Genomic DNA, 18,811 nt, shown 5'->3' with positions numbered 1-18,811 from the left:
TGCAGGTAGTCTGCCGATTTACTGAGGGCTGCATGTGGTGGGGTGAGGGAGATGGACAGCCAAGCGTGGCTCAGGCAGCTGGGTGTATGGGATGGGACTGTTCACTGAGATGGAGAAGACTGGGAAAGGAGCAGGGCTTCATTTGTTTGGTTGGTTGCTTTTTCTTGGGGAGGGATGATAGTAAATGGCAGAGAATCGAGACTTCTGTTTTGGGTGTGCCAAGTTTGAGATGAATGCAGGTCGAAGTGGAGATGCTAACCACCAGTTGGTAGTATGAGCCTGGAGCTCTGGAGAGAGGTCTGAGCTAAAAGTTATAAAGTTAGGAGTCTGCATAGAAATGAAATGGATGCCGTCACCAAGGGGAGAAAGCTATGTAAAGCATAAAGGGAAGGGACCATCGGGCCCCAGCCCTGAGGAATCCTGGGCTCCCTTTCCAGGGACTCAGCAGAGGAGGCTAAGCTTTGGTTTGGTGGGTTGTTTCCTTTTTGTCTGTTTTTTAGATGAGAGACAAAATTCAATAGAAGAATATCTTAAGCATGTAATAAAGCAAAGCATTTTTTTTTCATATACATGATTCTTTTTATACAGTGTTTTGATTATATAAAATCCTGTGGGCCTGTCAGCAGCATGGTGATTATGCTCCTGCAGTTCCTTCCCTAACGGGTCCCGCACGTTCCTAGCGACACTATGGACAGAAGAGGTATATGGACAACTGCAGTTGGCATTCGGGCTTTTGCCTATGGGGTGGCAGCTGCTTTTCCAAGGTTTGGTGAGCAGCCGCCTTGAGGGTAGGTGCCAACCCTGGAAGGCAGACCTAGGGTATATGTTTCTACATCGGTTTGGCTGGGTGAAATCTTTCCTTTTAGAGGCCTTGAGGACATTATCTCAAAACTATAGCACTTTTATTCTGCCTTTGAATTAGTGAGAAGAAACCTTTATAAAGACACTTCTTTCGGAGGGGATGGGGAATGTCGGGGGCGGAGAGGATGAGGCCAGTGGGAGTGGAGGAAGGGCGAATAGATACCAGCCAAACAAAGCTGCTGCTTTTATCAAAAGTGCAGTGTTTGGACTTAGCCAGCCTGCAGCCTGATCCACGGATGCCAGACCCTCTGTGCCTGCCAAGAGACATACTGGCCTTGATACGGTTTTTCTTGTTCTGACTCTATTCAGTTTGACGGACTGCTGCCAAGTTAAGATTTCAGCAGCGGCTCTCAGCTTCATGCTGCCGCGGGAATTCTGCTGAGCGCAGGTTAACCCATGACCGCGTCAGGTTCTTATCAGCCAGAACCACTTTGTATTAGCCTTGGATTCCTACACAGACTCACCACAGTGTCATGTGTAGGATAGTGAAACGGCACTGTTTTAACATGATTAGGGAATCTGCCTGAGGAGGCGGTTTAATTGCCATTCTTTTCACTTATGTCATGAACACATTAATCAGGCACTGCCATATTTTCAAGTGAGATAGAAATGACTCATAGAAGCAGGAATCGGCTGTTGAAGTGAAAGAAGCAGGAGTCTTAGAAGTAAACAGAGTCTCTGACGACTAGGGAGGGAAATGTGCCCTCGTCTACAGTCTACCCTGAGCTGTAGGAAGAAAGACTCCCCAAGTCGAGGGAAATTATGATAAAGAAGATCTCACGGCCTGAGGCCCTGAAAGGGAAACAGAGTTCAAGACAACAAAAGACAACACGTTTGCAACAATTTGGAGGAGGAAGAGGTATGTGATCACCAGGTGTTTTGTGTTTAAGGGTGTGTGTGAGGGGTAGGTCCAGCCTGGACCGGCTCGTGCGCAGACCCCCCAGTGTGGTGCGATGAGCCGGGGCCATGCCAAGGAATTCATTCACAGGTATGCTGAGCCTCAGTGTGTGCCAGGCTTTGTGCTAGGCGCTGGTGAGTCAGGCCGGGGCCTCGATCCGTCTGAGGAATTCACGGCCCTAGGAGAAGGGGATGCCCGTCTTGAGCCACCCAGCCTCACCAGCACCTGTTCTCTCCATCTTTGCTACTGACCTAACTTCCCCTCCACAGTGTAGCCCTTTGTGTCATTCCAGCAGGTCAGCAGAATTCTGCTTTTCTTGACCTCTGGCCTTAACATCTTTCAGGTATCGCATTGCGTTTTCCCCCTGATCAGGTGACTGCAGCTGTGCTTTCTAGCTAACCCCGCGCCCAGGGCCTGCCTTCTCTGTGCTGCCACTTCCATTACGCTGCCCGAGGGCGGGCACGTAACCAAGGGCGTATCAGAGGGCAACTGCGGCCATATCGGAAGGTGGCACTGGCCGTAAAAGAACCAGAGCGCAGAGTGAGCAGAGGATTGTGAAAAATGCTACGGGTAACAAAAGGGCCTTTAGAAGTTACGTTTGGAACAATAAGACCAAAGAGAGAGGGGGTGCGAGAGGCAGGAACCAAACTGCAGAGCTTCTGTTTGGCTTGCTTTTTTTTTTCAAGGAAATGACTTCTGTGATTGGAAAGATAGAGTCAAGGTGAAGGAAGAATGAGACCATGACAAGAGGCTCTTATGCCACCAAGTGAGGTGAAGGCCCAAGAAGAGTGAGAGCTTGAGGCTGAGGCCGTCCAGCCAGGGCTGTAACATCTGAGAAACGTTGGCATTACCAAGAGCTACAGGAAAGATGCAGATAGAGAGGTGTTTCAGTTTCCCAAAAAAGAACTTGGAAGGTGCAGTTAATCTCTACAATGATCAGATTGACATCAAATTCAAGAGAAAAGGATTTTTAGGACAATAATTTTCTGAGTACTTGGTAGAGGAAGCAGTGAGGCTTTGTCAAAAGCAAGTCATGCCAGATTAACTTTCCTTTCTGGGGTTACTTTGATGGTAGATTATAGGAACATTGAGAAGATGTATATGCAAATGTCAATGATTGGTGTTGTCCTTGGGGTGAGAGAGATTCCTGCTAGATGATAGTACATGAAGCACGCTGTAGGCTGTGTCCTAAGCTCCATTCTAGCCAATTAAGAAAATTGTTTAGACAGTAATATTGACATACAGATCACATTGGTGGGTGGCATGAATCTTGGAGGAATAGCTAATATGTCAAATGACAGATATGAGATCCAAAAACGATCTTGGCATTTTCAAGCAACAGACCAAATCTAATTGGAAAGACTGTAAGGAGAGACAAAGACTTTCTCTAGAGTCCAAAAACAAAGAAGTATGGGGTTTGGCTCAATAACCACTTGTGAACAACATTCCAGAGTTTGGATCACTGCAACCTCAGAATGAGTCAGCCATGCTATGGTTGTCAAAAGAGCTAATGTGATTTTAGGAGCACTAATTGCAGTTTAATAATGAGACCAAAGGAAGTGGTCACACTTGGCTGCCCAAGTCACATCCGGTAAATTGTTTTTAGCTCTAGACACCAGAAATGGAAGATGAATTCCCCCACTTCAGTAGAACAGTCAGCTTCTGTCTAGACCACGCCTCTGCTCTAAAACGTATCTTTTGGTTTAATCATTAAGAACTATCCCTATGGTTCTTTGTATTAGTGAAAAGGAACTTCTCATGCCATGTATTAACCCCGGGAGGAGAACATAAAATAAGCACCAACCTTAATCCTGTCAACTACTACTGAAGCCTGCTTTTAACAAAGGTCAATAAATACATGGAGAGGGAATCTCTTCTCATTCATTAAGGTGATGAAACGAAATATATTTTCTTAAGTGCACATCTAGAAGAGTTAGAGTTCTTTGTTTTTAAAGCTACTTCCTTTTTTTGTTTAAATTAGCAAAGGCTATACACATAATACACTCCCCACCTAGAGCAAGAAATACCTCTTTATTAGGACTTTAATGTGATTCCCAGTATCTGTAAAGAACCTGTCCATCTCACTGCGCACTAGCTGATGCTTTTCCAAGAGACGTCATCTCTCCACTCACCAGGCCAGCCCTATCTTAAGCATCTATTTCTTCTCACCGTCCCAGAAACAGATGGAAATGGCCCTATGGTAAACTCTCTCTGACCTCCTGTTGTCTCCCCGATTAACCCCTCCCTGGCATTTCAGATGTGTCCAGAGAGATTCATTTTCAGCAGAAGCAGCCAGCCTCTCAGTGGGTGCCACTTTGAAAACATCTGGTCTCAGTGGTGCTGGGGAGCCACGCTGCCCTGACAACAGTAATGTTCCATTGCTAAGGGGGTGCTGTTTGAGGCCATCACAGTCCAGTCCCAGGCCTGTGGCTAAATTATCTCCTTAATGAGGAGTCCCATCAGTCCAAGGACATATTTCTCTCTTGTTCCCTTTCTTCCTACATTATTCTTCCCTTGGTGAACCCCCAGAGTGTGGTGGAAGGGAAGGGTCGGGGTCTGGGTCTTCTGCACAGTGGAGAGGACACACACACACACACACACACACTCTCTCTCTCTCTCTCGCTCTCTCTCTCTCTCTCTCTCCCTCTCTCCCCTTCAGACCAGTGTTTATGGAGCAGCTGTACTCTGGGGATACAGAGGTGAGTAAAATATGGTCCCTGTTCTCAGGAGGCTCATAGTCCAGTAAGGGAGATAGGCAGGAGTACACATACTATACTGAATTATAATTATTTGTTATAAAGTTTTATAATGCATAGAAAAAGAGTGCTGAGGAAATGTTAGTGTATTAATTCTGTGAGTTGTGGGGGTGGAGCAGGGGAAGGAGTGGTCCCCACGTATTAATCTTACCTAAAAGAACATATAATAAGGAATATTGTCCAGTGGACACAAATTCTTAGTAGATTTAAATCCCGTTGCTATATCTTCCTTCCCCTATCCCTCCATCCCCACTTCTTCCCCGTGGAGATTTTGAGATGCTGATTGAGCTTCCTGCTGGAGAACCCAAAGGTTCTGGTAAACAGACAGCCCACTGGTCAGACACACCTTGTCTTGCCTCATCCACTTCAGTTAAGTGCAGGAATGCATTCCCCTGTGATGAATGAACGCCCTAAAAGCACAACTCCCTAGTCCCTGGCATCAGTCAATTTAAACCTTTAAGATTTTTGCCCAGTGCTTCATATCTAGGAACCTTGCTCTACTTCCTTATAAGGTCTCTATAGATTCTTTGAGTGTTCTATGTTGACAATTTTTATTTGTGAATCATGATAGTTTTATTCTGCCTTTTCCAGTTCTTAAACCTTTTCTTTCTTTTGCTTATTTAACTGTACTGGCTGGGACCTCCAGGACCGTGGTGCACAGAGGCAGTGATAGTGGATACCCTAGTCTTGTTTCTGATTGATTGATTATAGTGACGATTCTGATACTTCACCACTAAGAATGATGCTTGCTGAGGTTTGGGGGTTTTGGCAAAGATGCCCTTTGTCAAGTTACGGAGCTTTCTATATCTAGTTTGTGAAGAATTAACTTTTTCCCTGCCAAGATCACGAAATGATGATTTTTTTAAAAATGCCTTTCCCCCTATCAATTAGATGCCCCAAATGAGTTTTCTCCTTTAATCTGTTAATGCAGTAAATTGAATTAATAGATTTTTCTCATGTTAAACTGACCCTGTATTCTTGAGCCAAACCAATTTGGTGAAGATGTACTTTTATATATTTTTAAATTTGGTTTGTCAATATTTTGCTTAGGATTTTTCATATCTATTCATATGCGAGATTAGCCTATATGTGTGTTTTTTTCTCTTATTGATCTTGTCTGTTTTTTGTATCAAAATTATAATATCCCCTTTTTCAAGTCTCTTGAAGAGTTTTTGTAATTTTCAAGTAACAAATAGTTCCAAAATTTGGCAGAACTTGCTAGACAGTGAAACTGTCTAGGCCTGTGGGAAGATATTGAACTGCTGATTCCATTTTTTAACGGTTATAGGACTACTCAGATTTTTGGTTTCTTGAATCTTAGTTTTAATTTATATTCTAGGAATTTGTTCATTATTCCTAAGTTTTCAAATATATTGGCATAAAGATGTTCATAGTATTCTCTTTCTGTGCTCTTTTGTGTTTGTCATTATGCCCCCTTTTTATTTCTGAAGCTCTAGGGACAAGCCTGTTTCCACACTCGCTCAGCTTGTTGGCATAATTTAGTTCCTTATGACTATAGGACTGAGGACTCTGTTTTCTGGCTGTCTGCCAGGGAACACTCCAAGTTCCATGCCATGGGCCTTTTCACAGGCCCTCTCATAATGTCACATCAACAACAGGATTCCTTATGTCCGATCCCTCTCATTCTTTAAGTCAGGTCCACTCAGATAATTGCCATATCTTAATGTCAGCTGATTTGGGGTATTAACTGCATCTGTGAAATACCTTCACAGCAGTACTTAGATTAATGGGGTTTCTTTGTTTTTGTTTTTTTAAATATATTTTTTATTGATTTCAGAGAGAGGAATGGGGAGAGAGAGAGAGAGAGAGAGAAACATCAATGATGAGAGAGTCATTGATCGGCTGCCTCCTGCACGCCCCCTGATGGGGATCAAGCCCAAAACCTGGGTATGTGCCCTGACGGGGAATCAAACCGCAGTCTTCTGGATCATAGGTCGATGCTCAACCACTGAGCCACACCAGCCAGGCAGATTAATGTTTTTTGGGGGAAGGGTTGTTGTTGTTTTTCAGTCCTCGCCTGATGATATGGTTTTATTGATTTTTTTTTTTTTTTTTTTTTTTTAGAGAGAAAGGAAGGGGGGGGAGAGAGAGAGAAACATTGATGTAAGAGAGAAACATTGGTTGGTTGCCTCTCATATGTGCCCCAACCAGGAATCAAACCCACAACCATTTGGCACACAGAACAACACTCCTGCCAATTGAGCCACCTAGCCAGGGCTAGATTAATGTTTGCTTGACTCACCAGGGGATGGGAATCTTGAGAGGGGGCGTCTTCAGAATTCTCCCTATCACAGTGAGGTTGGAGAGCTGGCTGGGCTCGTGCCAACCGGGGTCTCAGTGGCCACAGTGAAGACTTCAGGGTTTTGTTCTGAGTAGATGGGAGCAGTTAGAAGATTCTGAGCAGGGGGGTGATCTGAGTAAGGATCACTCTGGCTGCTGTGTGGAGATTATGGAGCTGGAAGGGTTATTGCAGGGTTCAGGTGAGAGATGATGATGGCCTGTACTAAGGTGGCATTAACTCCTGAACACTTGTGGCTCCCCAAACGTACTGTACTGTCTCATGCCTCCATGTGTTTGCACATGCCTCTCTTGTTTCCTGGGCATTTCTCATCACCACCTATCCCACAGCTTCTTTACTGCGACAGGTCCTACTCGGCCCTCAAAACTTAGCTCAGATGTTGTGGAAAGGCCTCTCCATGGTGTTTCGCTCTCATCGACACCCTGTCTCCAACTTGAATTGTTTGGATCTTTTGCTCTGTCTTCCCCACTTGCCTGCGATCTGAGAGCAGGGCCTTTGTCCTGGTTTCCTGTGTTTCCTTTGTCTGGCCTAGTGCATGGCATATTGGAGATGCTTGTTGTTTGTGGGATGTATGTAAGAACTATGGAAGGTACTGGGCATGAAGTAGACACATCACTACTCTTGGGGAGCTCACCTTGTAGAGGGAGAGACCACGTATAAATAAATACACAATACAGTGAGCTAGGATGCAGTGCCATGCCACGTGTGCCAACTCTGTGAATTTCTCGCATATATGGATTTTAGGGACAGGATTTAGTCTCCTCAGCCTGAAATAGTTGCATCTAGTTTTTCATATTCCTCCTTTACATGAAAGAATCACTTTATTACCAGTGATTCCTTTTTATGTTATATCTAAAAGGACATTTGTTTGGCAACCTGTTAGCCATTACTTTATTCTACACTATTTAAATAAGTAAATGTTCATTGATTAAAAACATTCTATAACTTAAGACAGGCAGAGAGAGGGTATTTCCTTCCCCATCTGTATTCCAACTGCTTAGGAAAGATCTCTGCTAGGAAAATTTTGCTTGTGCATTCAAGATGGAGAACCTCTTAGCTTAAAACAGCAAACACTTATAGATCAAGTGTCCTTTAAAGAGGGAGGAAATTATTAACTTGGTTACAGATGAGAAACAAACCAAAATAATAAATGTATCATTTCCGTGACTCCTAAGTAGACATCCCTCAGTATTAACTTAAGAAAGTGGGATAGTGGAAAGAGTGACTTAACTGGAATAAACACAGTGATGTTATTTAAAACTTAATAAACTGAAGGACAAAATAACAGGGGAGTCCTGTTTCACCCTGCTGCTTTCCTGCGGTCTGCGGACCGCGCACCGAGGGGCCCAGGCCTGACTGAGGCAGGGGGTGGGGCGAGGACAGGGCGCCTGCCAGACTACAGCTGTAAAGAGAAACGCACACGGCATCATGGATCCACATGGGTGGGGATTCATTTAAATTAAAAAAAAAGATTTTATAAAAAAACCTTTTTATTTATATTGCCAAGTTCCTCTGTTTGTTTTCTAGTGAGCTCTGTTGGATAATATAAATCTGTGGTTCAAGGAGTGTTTGCTGCACAGTCTTGTATGAATAATTGGATATTCTATTTCAAATTAGAGGCTGGGGCTACAGGGCCCACTGCTATGTTTTCTAGCTCATGTCTCCCTGGTTAGCTGGGATCGGGTGGCTGGCTGAGAAAGGAGACACAGCACTTCTGCATTTAAATATAGTTTTAATTTGGTTCAAGGCAATGATTTTTAAAGCTTTTGGGTTTGTAACACACTCGCTTGGTTTTATTTACGCCCCTTACATTCCTTCCCTTGCGTCTCTGAAGAGGCTGAGAATCGACTAGGGCACCCTTGGAGTCTTGAACTAGAACTTGAGAACACTTGGATTCCCCTCTGTTCTCGTAACACAATGAACAGGGCTCCCTTAGCAGAGTTCATTTGGGGGCAGGGTCAAAGGGGACTTCAGTTTATCCCTGACCAGCGCCTTTGGTTTCCTTCTCTTCTGCCAAGAGACTATGTTTGATGGGGGCTCAAACAGGAACACGGGAGTTCATCCAAGGATGGAGGGGCATTTGGGAGGACACCCATGCTCCCGGGTACCAGGGTCTCTGGGCAGGAGAGCAGGGTAGTGGGAAGAGCACAGGCCTACTTTGAGCCCCCCCCTCCCCCCGCCGTATCTGAGTGGGGACCCTGCTAACTGCAGCCAGCACTGCCTCAAGAACCACCCAGGCACAGCTCCTGGCCTGCTCCCTGTCGGTTATCCCACCCCTTCTGAAGAGAGTTTGAGGGGTTTCCCTTGAGGGAAGTTTGAGAATCTCTAGAGAATGGGAGAGAGGAACATTTTAGCTTTCAAAGGTGAACAGAAGTGGAATTTACAGCTAAATCTGGTGAGAAGAGCAGATCCTATACAAAATTCTAAAAAGAATTTACTGAGAAAATGACGTTTGAGCCCCTAAAAGAAAAGAGTTAAAATTGCAAAGCATGACTGTACAGTCTTGCTATTTGGTAGATATTTTCCCCAAAATGAGTGAAATGAAGCTCAAAAAAAGTACCTGACAGTGTTAGCTGCCAATGAAAAAATTCAAGCTTTCAAGTGAAAATGAGAACTTTGGGAAACTATCTTCCACCATGAGCTTAACACTTCCCAATACTTAATTAATTCTGAGGAGATCAATGATGATATTAACATGCAATTCTTTTTTTATGTTATTATGAAATGGTCTAAGATTTAAAAATCTGCATAACTCAGTGAACCAGTATTTGCCAGAATAGTGGTTACAGAATCACACATGGATAAAACGAGGTGTGAGACAGATGCAAAAAAGCATAAGAGAGATGGTTTCAGATTCCACATTACAGCTAATCTTTAGGAAACTGCCACTTGTCATGTTAGTATCAAAGAAGAATATCCATAAGCACCTGAAAAGTCTATTAAAATACTCCTCACTTTTCCAAATACATATCTGTATGAGGATGGATTTTCTTGGTATATTTCAACCAAGACATACCTACTTGAATATAGGAGTAGATAGGAGAATTCAGCTGGCTTCTACTAAGCCAGACATTAAAAAGATTTACAAAAATGAGACAATGTCACTCTTCTCATCACTTAATTTCATTATGAAAAACATCAATTGTTTATAAAAATGTTATTTATGTAAACATATAATAGGTTTGTTTTTAAAATATGAATTGATAAATAAATTTGAAAATTTCTTAGTTTTAATTTCTGTTATCAATAATCAGTAGATGTAATCCACATGAACAAGAGCTCTTTGGGGGTCCTCAATAAATTTGGAGTATAAAGAATCTTGAGACCAAATCACTTGAGGACCTATACAGCTTATCCATGCATTAGGACATACAGCAGCACCTCGGTTTTCAAACGTCTCCGTTGAGGAACATTTCGGTTTACAAACGCCGTAAACTTGGAAGGAAATGCTTCGGTTTTCGAACACGCCTTGGAAGTCAAACATACCACACGGCTTCTGCTGAGGGCAGGATCCTGAGGCCCAGCTGTCGAGGGACCACTCTGTGTGTGTGTGTGTGTGTGTGTGTGTGTGTGTGTAAATGTATATAATGTACTCTTTCGATGTACATAAAAATAGAAATTTGAGCCCTGGCCGGTGGCTCGGTTGATTGGACCATCATCCTGTACACCAAAAGGTGGTGGGTTTGAATCCTGGTCAGGGAACATACCTAGATTGCGGATTTGATTCCTGGTCAGGGCTTGTAAGGGAGGCAACCTATTGATGTTTCTCCTTCACATTAATGTTTCTTTCTCCCTTCCTCTCTAAAATCAATAAAAACATATCCTTGGCTGAGTATTTTTTTAAAAAATAGAAATTTAAAGAAGATGAGAAATAGCATTTCAGTGGTCCTGACATCTTTCTGCACTCATGGGGCCAGACCACTGGGCCAGACAATTAGCATAAGACTGAATGCCTATGAGCCTAAAATGTTACTTTAGTGAAAAACCAGGGGTTCAAGAACTTAAAGGGGAGCACCACGGCCAAAGTGCTGCTGACAAAGTTTGTGGTCACTGCCCAGTGATTCCATAGATACAAAGCCTGATAACACTGGCACCATGTCCACAGTGTGGCAGGGGAGGTGATGGGCTGGCCCAGCAGGCAGACTCGGCAGCTTTGGGAAAAACGTGCCTGATAAAGGAGCACGAGCTTAAAGGCGAAGTGTGAACCTGGTTTTAAGGCTCCGAAAGACTGATTTACACCTCTCTGATGGGAATGCACCCAGGGACCGTTAGCCTAAAGCCTTCTCGGCTCTTCTGGTTCTACAGAAGGCGCGTTTCAGAACCTAAGCTGTTTGCATGGAGAAGAGCATCTCCATGCCCGCCTGCCTCTGCGCGTGTGCCCTGTGTGCGGCCCTAACCCGCAGTCAGACCAAGAAGGGCTTTGGGGGTGGATCCACTGCCACACTAGCTGGTCGTGTCTCTGAGCTGTGGCTTTGCTACTCCTGTTCTAGGCAGTAGCGCTGCAGTCTCCTGGGGTCTCTCCATAGCTGGGAGGCAGCCAAACCTGCCGGTTTGGGAGTCAGGGGGTGTCCCTGCCTTCAGATGGACAAGTTCTTTGTGTAGATGTGCTGAGACTCCCCCTTAGGAAGACTAGTCTTAAGGCTTCAGAGCCATCGTGTCCTTTCAAAGTAATCACGCTGTGCAGGGATGAGTTGATTTTTTGAAGTTTAGGTCTCTGAAGGTAGCTGTCTTTTCACATTCCCTTTTTTTTTTTTTTAAAGCATTCTTTCATTTTTTTTCTCTTTTTTAAATATATGTTTATTGATTTCAGAGAGAGGAAGGGAGAGGGAGAGAGAGATAGAAACATCAATGATGAGAGAGTCGTCGATCGGCTGCCTCCTGCACGTCCTCAACTGGGGATCGAGCCCGCAACCCAGGCATGTGCCCCGACTGGGAATCGAACCCCGATCTCCTGGACCCCAGGCCGATGCTCAACTACTGAGCCACTCCCTGCTGGGCTCACATCCTCTATTGAGGGGCCGCCTTGCCGTAACTCTGCAGGCACTGAAAACGTCAGTCTCATGTCTCCCCTCCTTTCCTTTGCCTTAGTCAGATCCTCTTCCGCTTTCTATAATAGGTCAGCATCCTCAATGCCATCGCTGCTGTTTACATTCATTGTCTGCTCAGTCCCAGCGTTGTATTATGATGGACACGAGCAGAGAGTAGATGGGGAGAGAAACAATCACTGGGCACCAAAGAAAATTAGGGTGAATTTCTCAGCTTGACACCAGGAGTGGGTGGCCAATCGAGACAGCCATAAAGAGAGAGAGAGAGAGAGAGAGAGAGAGACTGATGTGGTTTAGAAGCAGAACTGGATATATAAGCCCCTTTCTCTCTCTCTCTCACTGCTGGGTGCTGGGTGGGTGACTTTGGGCAGCCGCTTCGCCTACCTGGGCCTCCATTCAGTTCTGTCGAGGTGGATGTGACACAGCTGCTGGGTCCAGACTGCCGCACACTTGGGCATCCAGCCCAGCTTCACTACCACCTCTGTCCTCCTCGGAGCTCTTTGCTTCAGACTTTAAGGCTAATTTTAATGCTCTAGTGAGTCTAAAGTTACCCCATATAGTCTAACATTTGGAGTCTGAACGTGACATTAGAGTATGTAGTGCTTCTAGACTGAGGTCATGGTTGTATCCTACCCCACCCCACCCAGCACACACCGTGAGAGGAATCACTGTCTGTTCCGACTTCCTGAGTGTTGTCTGGGAGGTGGGCTCAGCTGAATAATTTGAATGACTAGGGTGAAATAATGTTGGACGCATGTTACAGGGCGAGAATGCATGGTTGCCAATTGTTCTCATATTTGTATTTTCTCTCTTCAGGGATCAGCATCTTCTGGACCCAACTCTGGAATATGTGAAGGTAGGAAACCGGGATTTAACATGTAATCGGGACTCTGTGTAATGGACTTCCCATTTTTAATACAGTGGTGCCAAGTAATACTACAGTCTGGCTTGTGTAGGAAGCTGGTCACATTGAAACAACCAGGAGGTAATTTGCCTGTGTTAGGCCTTTAGTAAACTTTGTAGGGCTCTTACCTCATCTCAGCATAGGTCTACAGTCTTTCCTGCTTATCTAAAACTCTCAGGGCCAGATGTGTTTTAAAATTTAGAATTTTTAAAGAAATGTAATATGGTGCGTATATATATATATATTACACCCCTAAAGGGGTCTAGGGTCAGCACCCCATAATCAAACTCATTATTTTAGCAGTGAAATAAAAGAATTTCACCCTAAATGGGATAAATAGACCACAGATGATTTTATATAGTTCAGGTCATGTTTTACCACCAAATGAGGTCAGGTTTGTTTGGCAGCCAAATAAGTTATTTTTAAAATTCCAATTTTCAGAGATTTTTAGATTTTGGAATGGTAGATGAGGAATTGTGAACCCGTGTGTATCTTCAGTGGAGAACTGAGGCTCCCTGAAGGCTCTCTGAGGTTTCTTTCCTGCGTCGTTCTTTTCCTCTCGACAGCCACCCACCCCCTCCTTGTTCAGTGGTGGAGCTGGAACCGAGAGCTGTGGTAATACCTTACCTTCCAGTGGGGCCGATGTTCAGTGCCTCTAAGTAGCCGATGCTTCTAAACAATGTTTTCCTTCTGAGCAGAAAGAAAAGAGGCTCTTCACTTCTTTCCTCTGTCTACCACCCCATTTTTTGGGTGTGTGTGTTTGCTTTATTTTATTTTTGAGAACTGTAATTAAATCTGGTACCTACTACAGAAAAGAATTCTGATTTGTCACACCTAAGTTTTTTATTTCTTATAATAGTTTTTAAAATTATAATATGAAGGGGACAGTGGACAATTTCATAAAAGAAACCAGCAGCTCTTGGGAATTGCTTGGTTATAAGTCACATGAACCCATTTCATCTATGTTAAGCAACATAGAAACATTTAAGGAAGGTTATGGAAGCCTAGCACAGAGAGTACAAAGAACGATATTAATTTTTAGGAGAAATCATGGCATGAGTTAGGATTCAAGGTGCTGGCCTCTGAGGAGCCATAATGGTCTTCATTATTCCAAGAGCAAGAGCATTTAGGAGTATTTAGGCCTGTTGCTTTTCCATGTACCTGTGCCCGCACCAGGGTTTTGGCACGTCTTTCCCTTAAGCCAGAGGACGGGAGGTACAGGAGGGAACGCTACTAGAACCACTGGTCCCGGGAGGCAGTCATCATGAAGTTTGTTGGGATGGAGATGGGTATTATTTTCCCCTGTCTTATACCCACACTATGTCTGAACTATAGTTTCCCAGGAGCAAATGTGTAATCCTAAACCAGCAGGGCCATCACGTCGGAATCTGGCCAGAGCTTTATAAATGATGTGTCTACATCCCTCCTGGATGCCTCTCGTATGCTTTTTGTACAGGTGGTGCTCTGCAAAGCATTAGGCGACACTGTTCACATAGACTGTGATTTAACTCGACCACAGCATAAATGTGCCCTAGAATTATGCAGTGTGCAAATCACAGCAGCCCTTTAAAACACACTCCATGCCATGTTGCAGAAATCGGCTGTCTCTCACCGCAGACTTACTCAGGCTGTGCTCAGCAAACACACTCCTCCCATTATTCCAGTAACTCAGCATTTTCTTTTACAAAAGTCCAAATCTTTTAAGATAATCCAATGATGCATTCTAAAGCTAAACAGACTTTTGGTGTGACCTGTTTTAGTGTTATCTAAGCTATTGCATCTCACTCGTGAATGTCGGTCTTTGTGACCCAATCATGTTGACTAAGGAGGTACTAGGGTTGCCAGTGGCTTCTATCTAGCTGGGCTCTCCCTGCCTCCCCAGGGATGGAATGGCTCTTGGTGGCTCCACGGGGTGCTCCTTTTCAAGGACTTGCTGAGGTGTTCTGAAGGTTGCTCTCTGCTCCTGTTTCTGAATCTGGTTGAATAAATGGAGTCTCTCTGTTCCTCCTGGATGCATCACAGATTTTTTTTTTTTTCTGACTTTGCCCTTGGTGTGGAGGGATGGCTTGGGGATTTATTTGTTGGGTGAATGTAGGTTGTTCCCATTTGCCTCTATGGGCACTAAAGCTCTGAGAGCATGTTCCATGTCTGAGCAGCTCCCTGTGTCAGTCTTTTTGGGCCAGCACAAGCCCACCTGGCCGTTTCTCAGGCTAAGTTGCCCTCTCCAGCCTGGCCGACAGGAGTCCATGCGCGAAGGCCTTGCTGATAGGTGTTAGCTGGTGCCTAGTGACTGGAGGGGGCTGAAGGTCGAGCGAGGCGAGAGAGTTGTAGCTAAAGTGGGATTCGGTTTGGCCTTCCTGACTTGGAGCTGTTTCATCCCTGCAATCCCCCAGTACACGTCACGCCTCTTGGGCATGGAGAGAAGTAGCGAGTCTATGAAAAATATGTTACATCATGTAGGAGTCGCCTGGCAGAGCCAGATTTATTAGCCTAATGAACAAGAGGTAAGATACCAAATTTTTAGGGACTCATCGTGCCCTCAGAATGGTGGGTGCGCTGAGTCTCTCTCTGCAGTGGAAGCACCAGGTGTGGCCAACAGATGGCAGTTTTCACCCAGTCGGGAGCTCTGGTCCCAGGCTTCTCTCTATGTGTCTTCAAATGCCCCCCTTTCCCCGGGGGCGTTGCTAACCATGTTCACCTGGTTTTCCCAGTGCCCAGGCATAAGAGAGCAATCGGGGACCGCCTGGCCTCCCTGGGTCGGGGGAGAGGAGGCATCGGCGCTGAAGCCTAACAAGCAGGGCGATGGGGCTGCAGGTTGTGGCAGGAGAATGCTGGGTAGAGAATGAATCCAAAATTCGTTTCTGTCCAGCTTGTACTCTGGGTCCTCCGGCACTCCCGGCACTTTGTGCGGCAGCGCACACTCAGGCGTGAAGGCCGCCCGGTTGCTAGGCTACGGGCAGCTCCTGTGTGTGTGGAAGGGAGGGAAGCCCCTGGGCTGTGTGGTCCTTTCACCTCGGCTGGCAGTCAGCCCCAGGCTGCTCTCCTGCTGGGGCCCCCGCGGCCCCTACACCCCCCCCCCCATTCCGTGTTTGGATGTGATAAGACAATTGGGGCAGATCCCCAGGAGCTGGTGGCTTAGGAATCACATTCTCCAGTTTCTCTCTTTAATTCTGACCATCAGAGAGGGGAGTTTTGTTTTCATTTTCTTTCTTTTTCTACCTTTTCCTTGTTTTCCTAGCCCCCTCCGCTCCCCACATTTTTCCCCTCACAGTAACTGGAAACACGATCATCTTGCAAGTCTGATCTTACCTGCTTTGCATAATCGCGGGGCCCCTCTCTGTAACCCAGCGGTTGGTTCTCTGCCGCATCTGAAAGCAAGCAGCCCTTCCAGGTCGGAAAGCTGAGCCCCCACGGCGCCCCGCCTCCCTCCTGCGCTTCAGTTGGTAGTGACTTTGGTTGGTGGTGTGCAGCTCTGGAATTTTCCTCTGCGTACCTAGCATACCTCAGCCTAGATAAAAACAATTTTTTTTTTTTAATGGAGGAAATAACTAGGCAAAATTGTTCAGTAGTATTTACCTTCTGGGCTGCCTTCCCTACTTATTGCCCCTCATTTGGTTTTTGCCATATTTTTACCCCCATGAAAACTTGATAGGATTATTGTACTAAAATGTGAATAAATGGCAATCGCTCAGTGTGTTAACCTTCCCAGGTAGCATTGCAGTAGGAGACTCTAAGGTACACCACCCCTAAGAATCCCAAGGAGGGGAGCATGGCCCGCACGGCTCTAACAGCAGCATGACCTTGGGCTGACCACCTTCTCTCGGTGGGTTCCGTCTTCCCACAGCTGGAAACCAGGGGTGGGCCAGTGTCCCTACTAGTTCAGCATTTTTAGGATCCTCTCTGCCTGTGGTAGGTTCAGAGGGGAAGGCCTTTTAGCAAATGGGAAGGAGCTCTTTATTCATCTGTCACTCTTGGTCATAAAATTGCCATATTTAGAGGAACAAGGGTGGCATTTCATATTGACCCTCAGATATTAAGACCAAAGATCTGACAGATAGTTGCCCACTCATCCTGTTACCTCAAAAGACTGGAGATTTACCCCCAACACTCCTGCAATTGCTGTTGTGATCGTTGTGTTTTTACTTTTGTAGACCCTTCTTGAACCTGTGAAAGCTACTTTCGTTTTTCACTCTGTCATTCTTTTCCTGGGGCTACTTCTTTAAGCTTCAGGAATTGCCCTCCCACTCCACCCCCCCTAAATTTTATAAATGTATCTTACTCCCTCTCTCCTTCCCCTTTGCACCTATCTTCCTTTAGACTGTAGATTCTAATTTCTTCTAGCTTCTTCATACACAAGACTTACAGTCATTTAAATAAAGAGTCTCTTTTCCAGGAGTGGTTTAAAAGTATGTATTTTGGGGGTGGAGGTGATTAACTAGGGCAGAGCTGGGGGAAGTTTTCTTTTAGAAGAAACGTTTATTATAGATTTTTCATTTTAAAATAAGCTGTCCTTGCCCTGGCCAGGTAGCTCAGTTGGTTAGAGCGTCATCCTGATGCGCCAAGGTTGCAGGTTCAATCCCTGGTCCAGGCACAAACCCGAATCAACCAATGAGTGCATCAATAAGTGAAACAACAAATACATGTTTCTCCCTCTCTCTCGTTTCCTTTCTTTCTCCAAATTTAATCAATAAATAAAAATAAAATAAAATAAGTTGTTCTTAAGAAAGATAAATGGGAAAATGTAGCAAAGTGGAGAAGGAAACTGGAATAACTTGTTTTTTTCAAATTAGCCAAGACCTAGGCAAGCCCATGTTCGTGGCCAGGCTGCGGACAAAGGCCTGCTCTCCAGGCGACTGCAGTCAGCCAGTGTGAGACGGAATGTAGCCTTTTGTTCCTGGCTAGCTTCCTAGTGAATGAATATCCTTCCTTTTGTAGTCTGCCTTGGTGGATTCTCGCTGGAACCACTTGTGTGCTTTTATAAAATGATTTGCAGTTTCTGAGAAGGAACAGAACTGGAGCCATTATCCTGAGTGGGGACCAGCACCTTTCAATAGCTCCTTCCTCCAGAGTGGGCACAGCAGCTCAGGAGCCTGGAGCCTCTTAGGAATCAGTGCTTTATGGGGTTAACACTTCGCAAATATTCTTTCTAAGAGGGTCTTATAGACATGACAGACTGCCCAAGGCTCAGATCTCAGCAAGGCAGTTTCCTGCCGTTGGCTGGGGCTGCATTAGGTCACCCAGCAGATTAAAAGAGGAGTAATTATGTGAATTCCAGCGCCAAGAATAAGTGCCCTGGTTGTGGGAGACCTTGGGGGGACGGGCAGCATGACTTCAGCTCCCCCTTTGTGCTCAGGATGGCTGCAGCCATGGTCACGGTTAAATAGTTGTCTTTGAGGGGAGCCTTTTCTTCCAACAGGCCAGTCTGCTCCGAATTAGCCAGCTAACAAAGTCATGAAAGGATTTACGAAAACAATGGCACGCTGTACATTCCGTGAGATTTTAACAAGTTATATGAAGCAAATAATGGCCTGACTGGCTGGCTCTGTAGGCTTTTGCCTGAGTGTGCACATCCACGGAGCCAGCACTGTCCCCTGTGGGACCGGGAGATCAACCCCTGCCAACACTGAATGTGAAACAGCCCTGGCTCGCTCTGGGGCTCGCATTCAGAGGAACAAACTTCCAACTTCTCCCACTCCACCCCAGAAACATTCTCGGCAAATATTCTTGGGAAATTTAATGTTACTACAGTTTTTAAAAATTGCTGAGGCAGGGTGGAAAGTCAAGAATGGGGATGGAGGACAGTCACTGAATGAGTCCCTCATTCAATGGAATCTTATCTTACAGGTCTGTGAAAAGGTGGCCATTTATAAAAAGTAAAACCTGACCATGAAAACATGCGCCCATTTAAAAATCTGTATGTGAGTGTTTATAGTGACATTATTTCTAATTGACAAAAACTGGAAACAACTCAAATGGCCTTCAACCAATGAATGGACGAGCTGTAGTACACCCATACAATGGCATACT

The 18,811-nt window shown here is 45.1% G+C and overlaps 1 protein-coding gene across 1 annotated transcript in view; it reads left to right on the top strand.

The window, feature by feature from the left end:
• BCAR3 (BCAR3 adaptor protein, NSP family member) overlaps positions 1 to 18,811 on the top strand; it is a 106,990-nt gene that overhangs the window by 16,358 nt on the left and 71,821 nt on the right. Inside the window, exon 3 of the mRNA XM_087820601.1 lies at positions 12,697 to 12,736. Coding sequence (XP_087676727.1) covers positions 12,697 to 12,736 — 40 coding nt within the window. The remainder of the gene's footprint in view (positions 1 to 12,696; positions 12,737 to 18,811) is intronic.

Source organism: Miniopterus natalensis, chromosome 9 (assembly GCF_054644295.1).
Source record: "Miniopterus natalensis isolate mMinNat1 chromosome 9, mMinNat1.hap1, whole genome shotgun sequence".
Classification (NCBI taxonomy): Eukaryota; Metazoa; Chordata; class Mammalia; order Chiroptera; family Miniopteridae; genus Miniopterus; species Miniopterus natalensis.
Note: the sequence above shows the minus strand (reverse complement) of the source record. Positions and strands in the feature narration are given on the sequence as shown.